The sequence below is a fragment of the Anser brachyrhynchus genome (assembly GCF_964034855.1).
Source record: "Anser brachyrhynchus genome assembly, chromosome: 21".
In the NCBI taxonomy this organism is placed as follows: Eukaryota; Metazoa; Chordata; class Aves; order Anseriformes; family Anatidae; genus Anser; species Anser brachyrhynchus.
The window spans coordinates 6,460,999-6,482,097 of NC_137714.1; the positions used below are offsets into that span (position 1 = coordinate 6,460,999).

The following is a 21,099-nucleotide window of genomic DNA, read 5'->3' on the forward strand; positions in this document are numbered from 1 at the left end:
CCGTTCCCTCCTCCCTCCCCTCAGCCCTATTCTGTACCTCCCCTTCATTATCTCAGAGAAATCACCATTTTTCTGGGAAGTTTGTAAAACTGTACACGAGTGTGTGGTAGTGCTAAAAATATGTGGCTTGGAATAAGCACTCAGCATCGCAACACACATCCATACATCAGACCTCTTGCTTTCTACTCGGGTTAGCTGCTTCACACGTTTTCCCCCAGCTCTCATTAGAGGCTGGCTCAGTGGGGGCTTTCTGATTTATTCACTGGAGGGCGGGCTCATTATTAAAAAGAACAGAAAACCAAAGGATACAAATCTCCTACAAACATTGCGTAAGAGAGATGTTAAAGCATTTGGACAGTCTGCTAATCTTTGCCAGTTGCCTACCACCAGGAACAAATCTTCCAGTTCTCTCTACAAAATGTATCTGAGCTAGTACCACAAAAAAAGTCCAAAAATGATAAAAATTTGAAGTCCCTTACGCAGTCAGCAAGCAACAGGCTCGCTTTAACAATCTCCTTACCATGTTTTCTGTAATCCAGGTAATGCCAGTACAGCATGTCATTGGACTTTAAAGGCAGGCAGGGTGGATCGAGAGCATCAACTCTGCAATCTCTGTTACCTGTCTCAGGGAAACTGAGGCACGAACAATCAGAGTACAAAATCAAGAACTCTTAAAAGTCAAGATTTTTTTAAAGCACCTTTTCAGGGAGAGAAATGGAGTTTGGGAAAGTGAGAGCAAAAAGGGAGTTGCAGAGAAGCTAAATAGTTAACAGCATATCTCCCCTCCCCCAACCAGCTCACATTCCATTAAAACTACGTGGCAGACTTTATTTGTTAATAATATTTAACTTTCTTTGGCGCCTTCTCATACTTAAGCCTCTTTTTTCAGGTTAGTTGTAGACAAGCCATGAATTTGTAAAAGTGCACTTGATGACACATTAATAGGACAATCTGTCATATTGCAGCTAAACAGCCTGACAGATCCACACACCATGGCAAGAAATGACATTCAAGGCTGGAATGGGGTAATCGCTTTTTCGGTCTGCTGGTACAGGCTGCATCTGTCTGCCTGCAACATCCCCTTTCTCATCCTAAGAGCCAAATGCCAAGACTATATCCTCAGGTTTGGGGGAAGTGAATCCTAACATTTTTAAGCACAAGGCGAAGTGGTCCACAGGGACAAATTAACTCACCAGTTCCTGCCTGTATAATTTTCTCCGTTTAGGGCTGCAACAAGTGTCAGCACAGTTGTTACCTCTCCTCCAACCTTCGCTACAGCTTTTGTATTATTTGTAGAAAATCGCACGCCTTGCTGCTTGTTCTTTCATCTCGGCTGCAACAGTTCCAAAGCACCTGAGTCTTACCCATGCGTGAACACCTGGAACAGTATTCAATCTGTTTGCAAAAAAATAAATAAATAAATAAAATAGGCTGATGTTGCGCTTAATAGCAAACCAAAGATCTCAAACGGACTGAAAGTAGTTTCCTCTCCGACCCATTGCAACAATAACTGGAATAGTTAAGAACGCAACAACACCAATTCTACATGAGGAAAGATTAGAAATAAGGAAAGTATTACAAGAAGCCACATTACGTCTGCATGCAACAACCCAAGTACAATTTGTAAACACCGTATGAACTGTGTGTAAAGCTGGAAAGGAAACCGAATAGTCAGGCAAGAAACTTGCGACTAGAGCTTTCAATCTCTCCTTATGCAATTTGCCTTTTACTCAAAATAGTTCCACCTTCCCTAACTATGCTAAGAATAATATCCAAAAGGCAAAAGCTGGGATTTTCCCTGAACTGCCCATTGTAGATAAGGAACAATGCCTACGCCTTGGTGCAGAGATTTTTTTTTAAGGCAATGCAGTAGTAGGCACATTACCATTCATCGACACACACAACTGCTTGATAAGCAGATAAAGTCTAGAGTACTCCTATGATAGATCCCTTAGATATAAACTTGGCTTCCCAACGCTAACCTGTTATAAACTCAAGCTGTCGATTGCGGTAATATACAACAGCTGTTAGAACAAACCTAAATACAACGGCAGACAAAAGAGCAGTTTGGATTGAAAGACCAAGAGCTCATGGTCACTTCAGTTGCCTTCTGCAAAAATACTCGTGCTGAGCTGCCTGGATGCTGTTTCAGCTCTTCCTTTGGATCTTTCATTGCCCACCCCAACAAGCACACTTGGTCTCAGCCATCCAGCCGCCTCTTACTCAAGACGAAGATGGAATTATTGCCCCATCTTGTGGCAAAGCCGTGGAAATGACAAGTGTCTCGAAAAGACAAGTCAGTAGTACTCAACATTTCTTGTGGGTTCTTCAGAGTTAACAAGTGTGAAATGAGGTTGCTGGTGCAAGGCATTTTCCACAAATAAAAGGATCCTAATAAACCCTAACAAATCGTGCTCACTTGTTGCCCAGAAAACATGCCCCACAAAAGTCTTTTTGATAACATAAAACATGAGTGCTTTACTTTCAATAGCCCCCCTTTTGTGTGTGTCTGCCTGTGTGCACGTGATCTTTCCACTGAAAACATGCTTTTTCTACTTTAAAAAGAAAGATCTAGCTTCTGTGGGGCAACAATAAAAAAACTGTGGAACAGCATTTTAAAGAGTAGCTCCTACACACCTCAGAGTAGCTTCTGAAAACAGGTACAGCACTTCAGTGACAGCTGTGATGTATTATAGGACAAATATCTATCTGCATAGGAACTGCACTACCAAACACAAGAGCAAAAAGAAGTTGCTACCTGTAGGTCTTTTTGTACGTGTTTTACTACAGATACAAGGGGTTCCAAAAACTAACGTGAGGAAAAGAATCTGGAGGTAGGGGAGAAGCAGTTTTACCACAGTCTTTACTTCCTATTCCACATATATCCAGTTAGATTCTTCAAATGACCACTTTGCCAAAAACAGTCCCACAGAAACTTCACATTTTGTCATGAATGTTTATTATGAACAAACAACTTTACAATGCAGTCATTTCTACTCCTCAGTACATGCTTGAAGTGAGGTAATTTCTGTGACCTTGAAATCTTGAGGGGGGAAAGAAGTTAAGACTACACACAAATCCAGGATTTTTAGTCATGAGATCTTTAAAGGCTACCATTGAGACGTCTTACGATTCAAGTTGCAAAAAATCCCTATCGTCTGTGTAGAACAATCTTACAGAAATCTATGAAATTGCAGCATGAAAGTGAAGGGCCAGACATTTGTCCTGGTGTCATATACTGAGGGACAGCTTTTAGTTTCATTATATTAAGTAATGCACTGCTTCAGGGCATGGTAACATTTTTGCATGGCAAAGAATGGTGTACTCCATCTACTGACTTTGGTAACAAAAAGATCAGATACTGCATACTATTATAAACGCTTTAAAAAAAAAACACAAAACATCATAAACTACACAAAAGGGAATAAATCTTCTGTTACCAAAGGCAAGGAGCAAGGACATGTATTGAAATCTTGTAAAGCCATAGGTGCAAGGGGTCAGTCAGCTACTGGGTGCCATTTGTTGAAAGCTAGGAACTGTCAAGTCTCTCTCTGAATCCAGTGTACTGAAGAGAAACTGCATTTGGAAGGTAAGGTTTGGGTTTTCTGTAGTTGTTTTTAAATACGGCCAATTCTCATAAAAAATGCAGCATCTCCAGGGTTTGACCAAAGTTTTTGTTTCCAATTGTGGCACTTATTAAAGAGACCCACCTTCAGATGCTCAGGTGTAGTTTAAGGCCAACTTCTTGCCGCATAATAAGCTGTGTTGTAAGAAATCAACATCTCTCATTTTGCTAGTTCTTTTACCTTGGCTAAGTACATTTCACAAAAGATGCAAAGACACCATGCCCGAGGTCTCCTTTGCCTTTGTCTTCAGTTACGTGGACAAAAGACCTTCCATAAGATAAACATAGATAACCATTTATAAGCTTTTGTCTGTAGGCGACGTCAACGGTTAAAAAAAGGCATTGTGAGAACACAAACATGTTTGATACTAAGATCTATGAGACAGAACAGCCTCAGCTAAAGGTCCGTATGCTTTGAGAGAAAAAAAAAATCACTCCAACAAGCCGTCTTGAAAGTCCTATCACTACAGGAAAGACATGACATTCCCCCTTCCTTCACAGCACACCCCCAGACTGACAGAACGTTATTGTTTCTACAGACACATACAATTGGTGCTTCTCTTTTAACAAGAGCTGATTAAGCACATACAAGAGGCAAATTAAAGAATAGTTATAAATAAGATTTGGTAAAACCACAAAATCAAAGATTTATAAATACATTTTAAAAATCAACCTTTTCCACATTCCATCCTCTCCTTCCCTTCCTTACCTCAGTAAGATCTGCTTTAAGATTTCTTTAGTATAAAGCTGTTCTGCTAGCTTTGATAATTCCTACCTATTGCAGAGAATTGGTCACATTTATTGATGCTCTAAGCTGCATGGCTCATGGGTTTACCATATGTTTTTGCTTACAGTTCAAGATACCAAGGAGAAGCAGAGAGAGAACAAGTCTGAAAGGGAAAATGAAAGTTTCAAAAATTCTTAAATACATGAGGTAATATTTATTGGGCTCTTCACAATATCTAGAAGACTACACGGTTAGAGGCAGAGCTTTTTACCCTATCACCTTTGACAGTTCGTTGTACCATGAACAGTGAGTGCACTCTTCCCAGATGACTAGACATCGCTGCCAATTTTTAAAGGCACAGTATGTTTGCCTCTAATAAACCAAAGCACTTAGATAAAACTAAGCAGGAAAGAAAAAAAAAAGGCAAACTGAGTTGAAAAAGTAACTTCAGACTTTCAAACTACACTTGCAGCTTCAGTGTTTACGCACAACCCTGTATTCTCAAGAACAAACATCAATATTGCAATCATCTGAAGGGGAACAGAGAGGAACTTGGATCTACAAGCCAAAAGCTTCTAGAAACTCAGATAAATTAGTAGGGTTTGGGCTTTGTGGGTTTTTTGTTTGTTTTGCCTTTTCAAGTAAGCAAGCAGAACTAATGTGAAGGGTTTACTCCAGCTAATGACACTTCAGACTAATTCAGCTGGTGCTGAAGAAGCTCATTTGTTATTCAGACACATTTGACTTTGTAACTTCACAAGGGCTAGGTTTACTTCATTTACCCAGGAATTCCAGAGATTTTCTCAATACACAATCAGCTCTCCATTGGTCTGTGCATTTTTATTATTTTTTTTTCAACAGTGGCACCTTGTGATCAAAACAAAGTATTACAGTTTTAAAATACCTCCCAGAATGGAAATCCCTAAGTGAACAAATACAAAACAGTACTGGATATCTGTATTCCCCCTAAAGACTGATTCAAACGCTTTTTCTGGCTATTCGTTCCTAGAGTCTGACAACTGCACTTCTTGTAGCCCAAATTATACCTTCAATTACATTGTGATAATTTAGACAACAAATTTAACACACACGGTGTTATTTTCCCACTCATCTAATCACTACTGACTAGATATGCAATGATGTCCGTTCTATTAAAAAAAAAGAAACCAGCCATCTTCTGGAGTCAATGTTCACATTAACCAAATCCTTACCAAGTCCGTGTTTTCTCCACTTGACTCATTTCGCATCCTGTACAGACTCTTTGCTAACAAAACTAAAATGATATGCATCAAGTGTTAAATTTTAAAAATTGTTCAATGAAGTAAAAAGCCTTATTTGCTTAAGATTTTCAAATCTCAAATAACAGATGGAGAAGTGCTAGAAAAATCAAAGCACTAGAAATGTTAGTGTTTCATCAATAATGCTTTGACTTGACAACAGGATCTGTGAGCAGAACTTCTTTTAGTTTTCTGACTAACTGAACGTACTCCATTTCCCAAAGAGAACCCATGAGCCAACCAAGGTTTTACCTGCAACTTGGTAACACAAATGTTTATCCCAGTGTCAAAAGTCAGATGCCCAAAGAGTCCCACTCACTCTGCAACTACCTCTAATTTGGTCTTGGATTTCTTTTATTCTCCTCATTCTTGCGCTATGCTTCTCAGTACATACTTGACTGTGTAGGCAAAGGCTGCGAAACCAACTATAACAAACAAGTTCGCCAAAGCTCCACCTAAGAGTCCATGGTTACGATTAGCCTGCTGGAGGCCTGGATGATTGGCAGGTGCCAGCGGAACATGCCCGTTAAGAAGGGGTATTCCATTCTGACCATAGTGTGCTTCCCCGTCAGGGACAACATCTGGTAAAGGGAGGGATGGAGGTCTGTTGTTGAGCTCTTCTTGTGCTTTCTGTTTTTGTTTAATCTCCTGGAGGGAAAAAAAAAAAAAGTCTGCAAGTTAAAGTAGTGAAACTTTTGGGTGTTTTGAACAGATTTCAGAAGCCAAGTTCTTACATAACTTTAAGAAAAGGATATGGTACATTTCCTTATATTGTAGATCTTTCAAGCTAAATTAACTGCATTACACTTGTACAGTCTCCTCAACTTCCTCCAAAATGACCTACTTCAGTAATTGACGCTAGCGATCATTTGTCCAACTTTATTTTTAGTCCACCTGTACATTTGCTAGAAGCTTTTTTCAGAAAAGAGAAATTCTTGCATCAATAGTCTTGCACGTCCAGCTTATTTTGAACACAAGATTCTCAAAAATTGAAGAAGGAAATCGTAGAGGCTTAGTAAAATTAAGACTGTAAGTATTATATGTTAAAAATCTGCCTGTACTTGGAACAGCAGTTACCTATTAATGTCACATTAAAAAAATAAAAAATCCGATCTTTCTGATCATTTAGGTTCTACCAAAACATGACCTCAGGTATCTTTAACAAAAACACATCTCTCCCCCACTTAAGAAAAGGGGTCTTCTACATCTTTTCCATCCTTTTTACAATACGTATTCTTTGTGCAATAATTAAGACTTGCTGTTTGACAGAATTTGTACCACACAATACAGCTTGCCTGACATAACACATTTTATACTCGGAATTCCAAATGCCAACGTGCATCAGCATTCTCATAGTTTAATGCTGGACTCATGAAACAGTCTCTCACAGGACCTGTTCCCTTCATACGGTATCCAGAAAGTTAACTCTCAACGTCTCAACAGGAGGCTGAAAGAACTGAATTCCCTCACTAAGAAGTTACATGAAGGAATCCTCTTAAGACAGGAGAGAACAAAGGAGCACCCTTCATTCTTAACAGATAAGACCTTTTAAAACCAAGAACTATGAGTGGAAACAGTGAATCCAAAAGGTGTGAATGAAGTGCAGTACTTTTTCCTACACACTTCAGTTGTTACCTGTACCTGAAGATACAAACTGATCAATATACCCAGAGGGTTAGTGTTGTACAAGGAAGATACGCATCCTGATAAGATGTCACTCATTCTCAGAAGTTAAGCAGGAAGAATGTAATGACCTCTGATCTTAAAGGTGTATTAAAAAAAAATCTAGGACAATGATGGACCAAGTCCAGATACACAAAGATTAGTTCTACCTCAATTCAACAGAGTATATAATTCTAAAATATTGGGAACACAACCGTATCTGCTGCGTCTGCAGCTCAGTCAAGGTTATGATACCAATCCTAAATACATTTCTTTAATTCTCTACACAATGGATCTTTGTGCAATAGCAAAACAGTTCCATGTCAAGATTCAAGTTTTTAATTTTTACACGCTGTAAAAGTGCCTTTTAAAAGGTTTCCAAGGTTGACAAAAGTAGCCAGGGTCTTGGAAAAGTCCTACACAACTAGTTTACAGATCTACACAGAAGTTGAAAACTACAGAAAAACAAATTACTGCAGGAATGAATTCCCTTACCTCCACCACTTCAGGGAAAAGCTCACAGAAGACTTTATCTTTTAAATTAAATGCTAAGCTTTGTGCAGCGAGTTGTCTTTTCTGTGGAGGAAACAAGAGTTACCAGCTGTACCATACAAGCAAAGTTAACACACTTTAATGCTGCATCTGGTTACCTCCCATAAGAATGTTGCAAACCCCTAGCCATCTAGTTTCTAACATTTACAACTTTATACCTGTCAGTATTATTCACTATAACAGACATTTCTAAACTCAACCTGCATTCTCATGCCTTCACTTTACGGGCTTAGTGTTCTGTACTGGTGTGCTTGCTTGGCAGATATTTCTAACGGAAAATTTAAAGCATGCTTTTTAGCAAAAAGGACTTCATTTTTTCTTCAAAACCCTCCCCGTCCTCACACTTCCTAAACCTGACTGCCCGTCACGTGTAGTAGCCCACAATATATTTCTTTCATAGATATCAAAACATCAGCTATCGCTGTTGTGTTAACTTCAAGGTCACGTTCAACATTCCCTCAACTGGCAGAAGGTACATGACGCAATCTGGAGCTTACTGTGAACTCTGAAGTCTCTATGCTGCCCAGTGTGGGGCCCTTCTCCACCATAAAACTAAGAAGGCCCGTCAAGATCGTTGAGACTGACCAAGCTGGATTCCATGTATCAGGGTGGAAATCAGTGATTGAAAGACATAACCTTCAAAAATATAAGACAGAATGTGTTTATTTTTGCCATTAAAATCATTGCACGTTATACATATTGCTAAAATGGTGTTAATTGCTTAAGTGTTAGAAGAAAATCCTTACCTTGTATTACACTTAAACCTTCCATTAGGTGTAATCATATAAATACTAGGAGGTTTAAAAGGAAATTCTCTGGGGAATATTAGTTTCCCATGATAATAGCCACCTGCATTACATAAAGAGATGAATTACTTATTTTGCATGAAGATGAAGTCCTAAGCTACTCACGCTGGGCCAAATACAACCCTTTACCTTACTCCTCCACCCCCTCTCACTAGAGATCAAGTTTATTATCCTGTGCCTCTAGAACACGGGAATAACGATCCACACCTGCAGTAAATTTACTTTGGAGGCTATTCCCTGACATCCATATCACAATCAGTATTTTCTCTTTTCAGGTCCCTAATATGTTTAAGGAATATCCACCCAAGTGTATTTAATACAATATAAATGCATCAGCTTCCCTCAAACACAACTAACTGCAAGTGAAGCCCCATGAAGAATCTGACTTTTAAAAGCATTTTGCAAAAGGCTGCAGAAGACGCTGTGACTACAGCAAATTAATGCAGCTTTTTTGTTCCCCAATTTCTCTAGAAAAATTCATAGAGAATACAAGCCTCAGTTCAGGAAGAGCTGCTTATATGGTAGCAGATAATTAAGTCATACTCCAAAAAATCCATTTTTGTGTTTTATTTCTTAGGATTTTTTAAAATTATTTTGACTGTCATGACATCTAACGCAAGCTATCTGCTCCAAGACCTTAGCAATTACTTAACAGAAACTTCTCTCCCTTCAATTTAACATAAACGTGGTTTTGCTATCATCCTCAACAACTGAAAAATTAACAGTCAGTTGCACCCCCAACTCTTTTCAACAAGATTTCATGCATGTCACAGACAGCTTTGAAACTATATTTACAGTTTTAGAGCTATTAACTGTAGGTATACTTTGCCCATTCAAAACAGCCATGCAATTACTCAAACATGCCAATCACGACGTAAACTACACGCGTGTTTTCACTAGGTGCTTTTACCTTCATAGGGAGTCATTTCGGGTCCCCGGACAACATAGTGCCTAAGACAAAAGGAAATTAAAGCAAGGTGAGAGCCATCGTACAATCAGCCATCCATCTCTCTAGAGAAACGAAGACCTGTATCACTTCAGCAAAACATTTTTCACGTGCCACCTCCCAAAACCAAGATTCCCATACAATCTGGAGGAGTAAGGGAGTCAGACTCGACGACCTGGAAAGTCTTGTTCTCTCCACAAGTGTGCGAGCAGTTCGTTCTAGTTCTTACCATTCAAGGATATTAGATGGGAGGGGTTCTGCACATATATAAGGCACTGGATCTTTCTTAATTCGAAGGTAGTCTTGTTTTAGTCTCTGTGTTGCTGTCGTTGGTGCTCTCTTATTACTGTTGTTGCTCATCTAGTTTTCAAAAAAAAAATACATAAACACAATCTTAACAGGTGTAGAGCTATTATGCTTCACTGAAGCTCCATATTTCTGGAAAATCTACGGAGTATTTTTAAATATAATTAACATAACTTTTAAGGAGCAGCTTAACCAACTAACACACTCCCAGAAGACTCCACACATCATCCAAACTGGAAGATACGCTGTCCAGGAGACTGCTGCGTAAGTGTATAAGCAGCAAACTGCTACCAAGAGAACAAGCTGTGCTACAGAATACACGTGCACTGTTAATAACCATTTCTGCGCTTAGGCTGACCATGCGCTATTAAGATAATTTTTTTTGAAGTGCTTAGTCCTTTGGAGTAATTCATTTCCCAATTTAGTTTGAATATCTATTATGTAAATTTGTTCATGGTTTAAATTCGTTTGCTCTCTTTCTACCACATCCAGTTATTTAAAATAATAACTAACAAGAAAACTCCGTAATTGCATTAATGGCTTTGGGGTGAGGAATTTTAAGTTAAATCTGCTGCCTGCTGAGGATTCAGTTAAATTTACAGAAGCAAACTTCAGAGACAGATTATTCTCTTCCAGACAAAGACCTCATCCAAAATCAGACAAGTCGGTGTGAAGAATGGAAACTCCACGCTGCTTTCAAGACAAAGAAAGCATTACCCCTTACAGGGCATCTAGAGAACACACGGCAATTATTAACTGCCATTTAGCTCACTTTCCCTCAAAAAAGTCGAACAAGTTACTTAGTTTTCCACTTGGAAATTCAGATGAAAATGAAAGAAAGATTTTACAAACAGCTTGCATAAAGAGATAAGACAATGCTCACGTGATAGCAGCATTTGACTCCAAAAGTATGTGAAATGCCTTTGAACCTTTCTATTCCTTCACTTCAAGCAGATAACCAAATACATTTCTTGAGAAGTGATATTTATGTCACCAGCAATAACTACACGTGGTCAAATATGCAGACCCTCCTCAAAATAACCCCATTTAACCCATTTTTGGTAAAATCACTGTACACCATTTAAACACATGGCGGTTTTTCTTGAAAGAAGTTGCACATGCTTTTAAGTCACATATCTTTAAATCAAAATATTAATTCTTCTCTAAAGAAGTCATGTTTTAAAACAGGATTTATTTCATATTTTTAAATTCAAGGAAAAAAATTGTTCTGAAGCCTTGCAACAGAGCCCCTCACTACAGACTGCAAGAAAACACACTGAAACCTTCTAGCCTGATGCAGAGTTATCGAGGTTTTGATACCCCTCGGGGACTTATCTAAAAGAATATTTACATTTAAAACGTGAAACTGAACAGGAACATTTACAGCAGCCAGAGATTTCCCCGAGGAAGAGGAGGAGGAGGAAGGGGACAAGCGGAGAACCCCCGGGCTGCCCTCAGCGTGCTTCCCACAGACCCCGCGGCCCAGCTCCGGGCCGGGCAGGGGGCGAGGGCCGGGGACAGGGGGCGAGGGCCGGGGACAGTGACAGGACAGGGGGCAGCCAGGCCCCCCTCAGGCCCCACTCACCTCTCCTCGCTACAGCAACCCCCTCCAGCGCCCGGACGGCCCAGCGGCCAAGCGAGGGAGGCCGGGAGCGGCTGGGGGGCGGCGGGCAGGGCCGGGCAGGAGGGGCCAGGAGGGGCCGGGCAGGGCCGCGACCCCCGCGCCTCCCGCTGCGGCGAGACCGCGGCTCCCAGCCAAGATGGCGGCCCGGCGCAGTGCTGCCGGCCGCTTCCGGGAAGGAGCCGCCCTGCTTCCGGGGCGAAGGGGCGTCACGTCCGGGCGGCTGGCCGCCCTCAGCTCCCCCTCCCCTCAAGGGGCGGCCCCAGCATGGCGGCGGTGGGGCTGCAGGCAGGGAGGTGTTGGGCTCTGCCTTGCCTTGCCGGTTCTCTCACGGCCTCTCCACAGTCAAAAAAGCACCTATAAGCGGTCATGAAAGTTGACTGCAGGGAAAAGAATTGTGGCAAAAGCACTGCAGTATATTTTGACGTGGCCATTCAGCCCCCGTAGCTTCACATGAAATTGTATTTGGGAGGAAATTCGGGGTTGCCTCGACTTTTATTCTCTGTTCTAGCTGTGTTGTGCCACACGTCTCCTGAATCTTCTTTAAATTCTCAAAACGGATAAATGTGAACTCACTTCTTCCCTGTTAGTTCTTCACGTGTTATGCGACGTGTCTCCCAAATCATAGAATCCTAGAATCATGAAGGTTGGAAAAGCCCTCCAAGATCATCTGGTCCAACCGTCCCCTTACCACCACTATCACTCCACTAAACCGTGTCCCTAAGTACCACATCCAGCCTTTCCTTAAACACCCCCCAGGGACAGTGACTCCACCACCTCCCTGAGCAACCCGTTCCTGTGCCTGACTACTCTTTAGTATCTTTACTATTTGAATCTTCTTTAAATCCCTCAAATGTATAAGTGCCAACTCATTAGCGGCCAGTCAGTACGCAGCCAATATTTCTGTTCCAAGATTCTACCAATGGCCCCATAAAAACAGAGCAAAATGTTTTATATCATACTTAAGCACGTTGCCTCAATAACGTTTAAGAAGAGCAAAAGAAATGATTCCTTTATAGTTAGGCCAAATGTGATAAAAACTGAATGGGTATTACCTCTTTGTTAATTTAGGATCACACATCCAGGTCATCTCCTGTGTAAACACAAAAGTCTTGCTCCACTGAAGTGAATGCAGAGCTCTACTGGGTCTTCAGCCCCTACGTAGCTCACTGTCCAGCACAACCACACGCTGCCCTTCCCTTAAGGGATTCTGTCAGATTTGATGGTTAAAAAAATTAAACATTTTAACAGCAGTGATTTGAATCCAGCTCAAAACTGAGTTTCAGATATATGGAATTGGAATACTTGTAATTCCTATCGTATTTGTTCACAGACAAAAATCTCCATGCAAATAAAAATAACCTATGAATTGTATCTCAATGTAGAGGGATTTTCTGCTCACTCCACTGCTTTTCTTTCAAGGCTTTTGAAATTTGATACTCGGATAATGTTTCTGAAAGGGAATTCATAGGCAAAACCCCGTGATTGCAATAAAGGCCAGAATTTTTCCTTATGTTCCAGGAGATGCAGGCATCTTCCACATGGATAATAACTGGAGTTTCCAGTTCTCTGTACTTGAGAATTTCTCATCTGTACCCAATAGAGGGCAGTGGTAGCCCACACTTTTTTTAAGCTCTTACTTCTCCTTATTGCGTGAGTAGCATATGCTGTTTTCTAGAGTTGCACTCTGCATATGGGTGTGTGGAGGTTAGTCAACAGCAAGAAGGAAAAATACAAACAAATGGCTGTGATGTCAGTACTGGTGGCTGAAAACCAAATTTGGAACCATCTATACCTGTTAAACTTCACTTTGTTTCTACAGACTGGGGATTGCAAAATATTATGTCCTCATGAAATATCTCACTTGAGCATATCTGTCCTTGTTTAGTGGGAATACTTGGTTTTCATTTATTTTCTAAGCATTGAGACAGAGTTGTTGTGCCAAGTGACTGTTATATTAGACCCCAGAGACAGCTACAATCGTGCAGCAAACTGGAATGGTGTATGGACACACAGGGCCACACACAGAGATGTAGCAATTCTTGTTATTTAAACATCAAACATCAAGGACAAATATTTTTTCCACAAGTAGGAAAAGAGACCTTTAGGGAAAAAATAAAAATAAAAAATCTGAAATCATGAAGAGAGAAACTGACCAAGGAAAAGTATTTTCTGTTTGCTGAGAGGAAACAAAAATTTAATTTCACAGTAGTTTCATTTGAACTGTATAGTATGTTCCGTGATTAGCTCATACTCCATCCACAATAAACCAATTATTTTATACTCAAAGCATTCACATGTCCCACCTATGGCCTTGTCAAAACTTTCTGGGAGTCTTTTAGTTAAGTTTATCAGACTGTATCCTTTTCTTTGAACTTGATTTTGGTACCCTGAAATGCTTCATGAAAAAAACATCTTGCTTCAAATGAGGTAATATTTGATCTGCTTTGTTTTAATTTCTTACACTAACTCATTGTTATATCTAATCTGAGCTCACAGTTTACAAATGTTTGAAGGTTTTTGAAGAACAGAAGGAACTCTATTATAAACTATTAAAGATGAAAAACGCTGTATAATTGCAAGGTATTATTAGAATACAGTATTAGCCTAAGCACATTCAACCTAATAAATTCCCCATGGCAACTCATTCAGCATAATATGTACCTAGCTTTATACCTTCTGACCTGGAGATAATCACCTTTTTTTTTTTTTTTTCCCCATCTGCCACACCATTTTATCTTTTTTTAAGTTTTCACTAGAACTCCTACTAAGTCATTTAAGTCTAGAGATGTGAGAAACATGAACCTGAAGACTGTAAGAAAGGCCCCAGGATGCTGGGGGATTTGAAATGATGTGTTTATTTCTCTATCATTCTCTCTAATGTTTCCCAGCCCAAAAGTATTTCATACATAAGTCTGCTGTCATTAACATTCCATTCATCTGCCTGGTATGTTATTCTCAACACTAATGATAGCGTAGAATGAGACTTCTCTCTCAGAGTAGTTTCATTCTTTCTTCCCGGTTGTTTTCGAAAATGCAAATGAATCACATCCTAGAATTTCTACAAAGCAGCTTTGGTGCACTGCCGTCATGTCTTGAAGGCATATTTTAAACCTGGGCTGGGAAAGTCAGGTTTAAAATACCATTCCAAGATTCTGTTTTTAAATCAATAAGCACACCGATTAAGTATATACTGCTAAATTAACTTTGAAACCGATTAAGTCAAGTTGAGATTGTTGATAGAAAATACCATGTATTGGTATTTTTGTAGAAATACACTATCTCGTGAAGGTTGGAATCAAGCAAGATCGCATGGGCTCTTAAAGGACATGAAAATGTCTTCATATGTTTGTGATAGATTATCTCTTAATACCTACTGATGTCTTCAAGGGCCCAAGTCTAGATGGGTCAGAGGTGGGATGCGTCCAGCCAGGACTATTGGATTTGTAGTTCCTGGTGTTGTAGCAGCCGATACGGACTTTCAGAGACTGCTGCAACTTCAGAACAAATTGTTGTTCAAAATACGTTTTTAACTTGTTACCATCTGAATCTTCTGTCAGGGGTCTTTTTTTGTTAGTGTCAATTTGTAGATTAGATTAATGCTATTCCCACTTCCCCCCTTGCCATGCATTGACATGGCAACTGATTGAAGTTTCTGAGAGAAAGAACAGACCTCTTGCATTAGTCTTTTAAAATATGGAGCTGTCTGATTTTCTCGCTGCAGAAAAGATTCCTTTTGTTGTAATCAGAAGAAAAGCATTGCAAATTTTCAGGTCAGATAGAAATAACAGGAGTCAGAATTCAGAGTACTGATCTTTGTTCTGTTCATGGGTGCCTTTGGGCATGCAGCCTCTCTAGGCTTCACTTTCTTGTCCTGTCTCACATTGGCAGAGCTATGTTTCCTCACAATAATGTGTGTGTGTGTGTGTGTGTATGTGTATGATGGTGGATTTAGAACATTCCCCAGGAAAGTTACAAGGCTGAACAATTTTGAATTGCAGAATTTTGAGGAGCTGCTGTCTTCAGATGATTTCTGAGCAGTTGAATAAGTAATGAAAATAATTACCATACCACCACCACCAAGCCCCCATATCACTTTATACCAATTTTCTGGAAATAGGTGTAAAAGAATCATCTCTAGTAGATGACATTAAACGTAGAATTCAAAGTGCACCCATAAAGCGCTGATAAAGCACTTACTTAAAAGTACAAGTAAATGATGAATAAAGCAAACTCTTCTGTGTGAAAAAAGGAAACTTCTGACATTTCTGAATCTCATATAAACATGGAGATTCACAAAAAAAAAGACACCACACCTATCTGAAATTGTCATCATCTTCTTCTGCCATCAGCTTGGAGCAAATGCTAACGAAGCTCAGCCCAAACCACCATAGACACAATAATCAAGAATGACCATAGAGGATTCTAAAACGTCCTGTTCCTTTCCTTCTTCCAGATCTGTTTCTTAAACCACTTTAAGTGCTCCTTTAAGATCCACATTTACAGTAGAAACTTTCTGCTTTACTAGCTAATCACATTCCAGAAGAAGAAATACAGCTGTGGGAAGAAAGATTTCAGTTCCAATGGTGTTTCATCACTGAGCTGTGTGACCTGAAGCAAATTGCTTCAGTCCTGGTTTTGATTCCTGTCACCCTGCATCTTGCGTGGTCATTTGTACTAGAACATTAACCTTGTAGGACTGCAGAGATTAAGTCCTTTGCCTCATTTTCTCCTTCAAATGAAAGTACATTGTGCACTACTGCATGCTTGCAGACAAATGAGTACATCACGCAGTCAAATGAGTATTTGGAGGCTGACCTTGGTGGATGAAGAAATAATTTGAAAAAGAAAAGGCACCCAGAGGAATGTAGTGAGGGTTGGTTAGTGTTCACATGTACTCAAATGCAATCTTGCCCAGTAAATGTGGCAACGCTGAGGCTGCTGAGCCTCTCTCCGTTCAGATTGTCTACAAAGACAGAGAAGGCTTGGAACAACAGCCATGTCTCAAGGCTGCTCTGAACTGAGGATGCTGATGAGACAAAAAGTCTAGTGTCCCAGAAAGATGTTTGCTATATCCACGGAGAAGCAGTTTCCCCAAGGCCTGTTACCAACAGATATATTGCAGTGGGGTCAGGAGAGGACCTACCTGCATAACTCATATGTACTCAGTGGGCAGCTTTTTCCTTTAGATACCACAAGGGTTGACCATTGAACCCACTGCTGCTTCAGAAAACCAAGATAGGTCTCTTTGGTTGAGCAGGGAAAAAGCCAGGAGCCTTTACTTCTGTCCTGAACACAAAGAACAACCCACCCAGGCCCTTTACTGGTTTTGGCCTCTCTATAGCCCGCGGAACTGAAAGATCAGTCAGTTATGATGTGCTTTTTTACCTTACACGTGCATGTAATGAGTTCCCTTACTTGTATGACAGTGACACCCCAGATCTATGCATTTCATTTGCTGTCTAAAGCCACTGCTGACACCAGGTAAGCATTTTAGATCTACACAGGCAGAGCTTGCTAACCGTGAAGACCTTACTGCCTACCGGCACAAGATGCATTAAAGAAATCATTGCCCAGTGAATCACTGGAAGGGTGTGGTGGCCTCTCATACCTCCCAGGACAGGGGGCCTCAGGGAACAGAAGGTGCTGGGCAGACCCTGGCAGGTTGCTCCATAGCAAAGGGTAGGGCCAAGATTCAGAGCAAGCCAAAGTCACAGGGATTGGTGAAGAAGGCAGCTCAGGAGTGGTATGTCCAAGCAGGAGAGGTGTGGGATTGGGCAGAGAGGCAGGGAGCCTGGATGGACTGCAGAATAAGAGGAAAAAATGGGGAAAAACACTCAAGAGCCTTAGAGAAAAGGGGATTGTGGCAACCTCGGTCTGAACGGGCTGCAAGAAAAAGGTCGGGCATGGAGCTGACCTTTTGCAAAGTCACGCGGAAGGAAAGAATAAATCTTTAGGGTGTTGTTAAGGAAGAAGCAGGACCTGAACAATCACCTCAAAGAGTTCATCCCATGAGTAACTGGGCCAGGAAGCCCCAGAGACATCTCTTCAGGGTGGGAGCACTACTTCTGAGCATGGCTACTGTCGGTTGGATCTCATTGCCAAGGATGAGGCACAGTTGCAGGGGGCTCTGGAATTCTGGGGAACCCATTTTTCACTTATGCCAGGTAAAATCTGTGCTCCAGACACTGTCATCTGAAGGGCCTCAGAATTTTGGGTTTGTACTGTTTAAGCACTAATTAATATTGCTGAACTGTACTTAATCTTGACTTTTTTAAAGTGTCTTTCTTCTTTCTTGGGTAATGCAAAAGTTTTACAAGTCTTTTTTTTTTTTTTTGCTTTCACAAAATAAATTTGGAATTCTGAGCCCTGTTAAAGGCAGAGGATATTTGCTGTTCAACCTAAAGTGAGTCTTCATCACTCCATCAACTCCAACTGCAGTTGTAACTACCCGTGTGCAGATGGGAACTATTGATATTGAGAAACTAAATCACTATGCCAGGTCATATCTGTAACAAAGCACTAACCTATCGTGTTTTGCACAATCTGAGCTTGCATTTAAACCAACAGATATCCTTCACCAAGGATCCATCAGGTCTTTCTTGTAAGAGTACAGGATGTTAATGCAAATGTCTTGGCCAGACTCCGTTCAAGTAATTGCATTCTGCCTTCCTGAATTCCCCTCTAATTTCAAGTGCATATGAGATGCCTCACTTCCAGGTCTAAGCTATGACCAATGTCATTTGCATCAAAACATCTTGCTGCTGTCCCATCTAAATGTGGTTCCACTTCATTGATGGAAGAAATTATGTCTGTAGGGTTTTTGGTTTGGCTTCCTCATTAACTGCTGCCAAGTTGACACTCTTAATCTTTGGTCCAAAGGCAATTTAGAGGTGTTGAGTGTTATTTGTTTTTCTTATTTTAGTTCTTTGTCCTCTGAGGGATTTTATTGCTTTAACTACCATACTGGCGTTTACTGAATGAAGTTGTCCTATTTATTTTAGCTACAGGTAATTCCTTGGTTAAAAAGGGGTAACTTTCCTTCAGTGAAGGTTTTGTCACTATAGTTAGTGCATTTTGCTTCATAGTGTTACAGAAGTATAGTGTATTATTATCTGCTAGACTATCATTTTGTAGAATTGCCAGAATCTTTTGATTCCCTAGGAAACTGATCCCCATCATTTTCTTTTGACAGGGAACTGATAACTTGTCCATAAATAACTTCAACATGGATAATTATCTTGAGTTTCAGATAAGGGCTGTGATGGTTCCTGGGTATCACTGATTCATTGTTGATCATGTGGCAATTGTTCTATTACTTTGAAGCTCCATTTTTCTTCTACAAAGAAAGGCTAAATTTATTTATCTGCCTTTAGTGGAAGCATGCATGCTTATTCATTTGGTGAGTGTCACCCATTTCGAGCTGTCTGGATTAAAGGTTCTGCATCAGCAAGTGCCAAATGTGAATCATAATCTGTTTTCCATAATCACTGCTGTTATGATAATGATCAACGTTGTTCATTTATAGGTCAGATGAATATTTCCAGGCATCATACTTCTGTTGGGTTTTACTTCATTTTCTACAGACTAAATCTGAGAGGCAGCAGGCAATCAGATGGCCTTAGCTGACCCAAATAAAATAACAAGCAATTTAGCCTGAGCACCACTGTTGGAATCCCCGATAAACTTGCTGAACCCAGAGCTTTTTTTTCCTTTTGATTTCCTCTCCTGCCTGGCTAAGGCCAGGAGTGACCTCCTTCCTGATGACTGACATGGAATTATTTGTACTTAAAAAATAATTCTGGCATGTTTCTGAGTCAGAATGTGGAAAGGTCAGTCCTCTTCCTTGTTTATTCCCCTGATAAGGAGTTCCATCACCAGGATTCTGTTCCCATTTACCTCCCTGTCCTGTGCTTCCCAAACGGTAATTGGCACAGAGCTATCAGTGGCCATATGCGTGGCCTTTTAATGACATCACCTGCAGACACACAGACAAACACTACGACATACCAGTTTCTCCTTACTGTTCATCACTTTCACTCCGAGCCTTTCACTGCTTCCGCGTGCTCCTCTTTGGCATTTGACATTTGTATGATTACATTGCTCTTTGTATCCAAAGCACAGCATGCCTAGTATTAGAATTAGAATTATGTTATTAAGCTATTACCTTGCAAGATGGATGTATGCCTTCCAAAGCCATTATAATGGCTGTGGTTTCATTACTGCTGAACTTCCTTTAAAGTCAGGTAACCTGTACAGATAACCATTCTTCAGAGATGGTTTGGAATTTCATAGCAAGTTTTTGTGTCTAAACATTTTTCCTTACTCATTTAAAATAGTAATTTACTCCTACAGGAAGAATTCTGGATGAGCTGCCAGTGTTTTTTTTTTTCCTCTTTAGACACATAACGAGCCTCATTGAATGTTTTGATTTGCTACATTTCTTCAGCAGATATGCTTCTGCCTTGACCTAGAGGAATTGCCTCCAGTGCAATTGGGCCTTTTAATGAGGAAGTGCCCCCTGCTTTGTACAGCTTGCTAAGCAGCACAGACCACCTGGTAAACGTGGTAAAGCCAATTCAGTGTAGATAAACAGCTCACTTATCGATGCAAGCTTTGGTAGATGCTGCAGCATTGTAAGAAGACATCTCTGAAGAGGAGGGAAGCTCTTTGGAGCTGCTGATACAAACCGTGCTTAGGATTTATGTCTGCCAGGATAGACTCAGGGCAACTTAAAAATAAGTATACGTAAGGCATTATCAGAAATAAGATAGCAAGGCAGCACGATTTCCTGTAGCACACAGGATAACAGAATGTCATCCCTTCTCACAGTCTACACTAAATATTCATGACAACGTGTCCTAGGGAGTCTTCCCTTGGGGGGTGCTCAGGGCATATTCTGAAGTCTGTGACAGATCAAAGTTAACCTGCCCTTGTTCATCATAACAGCAAAAAATACAATCTCACCTTCTTTGTAGTCCAACGTTGTATTTCATGTGTAACAGATATATATAGCGTATGATATTCTTGAACAAAGAACTGACCTAACTGCAGTAGCAAAGCAGGGCATAGGGAAGCAGGGAATGTCTCGAACAGTGTTTCACAGGTAACGGCTGTTCTATCAAGTCAATGTTTAGACTATTGATGGAACAGAATATGAAGCTGATACTTGCTGCCAAAACCTGCTGGAAGACTCCAGTCAAAAGTGCCAGAGGTAATGAGGAGAATCAGGGTATTTTATCTTAAGACACTTTTCAAAATAAAGTAATAAAAAAGGCATTACTTACATTGTTGGCCTCACTGTCAGTCCTTGTGCGATGAGTGAATGATTGTCTGTCAAAGGGGAGAGAGAATTTGAGAAAAAATTATTACGTAAAGGAGATAAGCCCACATGATGTACATTCACTTCTGTTCTTGATCTGTAGATCTCTGTGCTACAAATGGGTCTAGAAGTGAAGATAATCTCTGGATCTCGATCTTTCTCACTGATGAAGTGAGAAGAAAGTGTATTAAGCAACGAGCACTGCACGGAGCTCATTCAATGAGGCTGGAAGCTAAAGGCCCAGAGATATGGGGT

General features: G+C 40.4%; 1 protein-coding gene across 1 annotated transcript; it reads right to left on the minus strand.

The window, feature by feature from the left end:
- Nucleotides 1-2,942: 2,942 nt before the first annotated feature.
- UBE2J2 (ubiquitin conjugating enzyme E2 J2) lies at nt 2,943-11,713 on the minus strand. Its single transcript, XM_080563918.1, has 7 exons — nt 11,487-11,713; nt 9,825-9,955; nt 9,560-9,600; nt 8,590-8,692; nt 8,341-8,479; nt 7,787-7,867; nt 2,943-6,277 (listed from the first exon to the last, which is right to left on the minus strand). The coding sequence occupies exons 2-7, from the start codon at nt 9,953-9,955 to the stop codon at nt 5,993-5,995; spliced, it is 780 nt and encodes a 259-aa protein (XP_080420044.1). The 5' UTR covers nt 11,487-11,713; the 3' UTR covers nt 2,943-5,992.
- Nucleotides 11,714-21,099: the final 9,386 nt, after the last annotated feature.

Excerpts from the sequence above, each read along its gene's own strand:
- UBE2J2 (XM_080563918.1), bottom strand. The coding sequence starts at position 9,955 with ATGAGCAACAACAGTAATAAGAGAGCACCAACGACAGCAACACAGAGA. Across the intron at positions 8,480-8,589 it reads AGGTTTAAGTGTAATACAAG|GTTATGTCTTTCAATCACTG; the intron begins GTAAGGATTTTC and ends ATATTTTTGAAG. Across the intron at positions 7,868-8,340 it reads TAGAGACTTCAGAGTTCACA|AAAAGACAACTCGCTGCACA; the intron begins GTAAGCTCCAGA and ends TTTCCTCCACAG.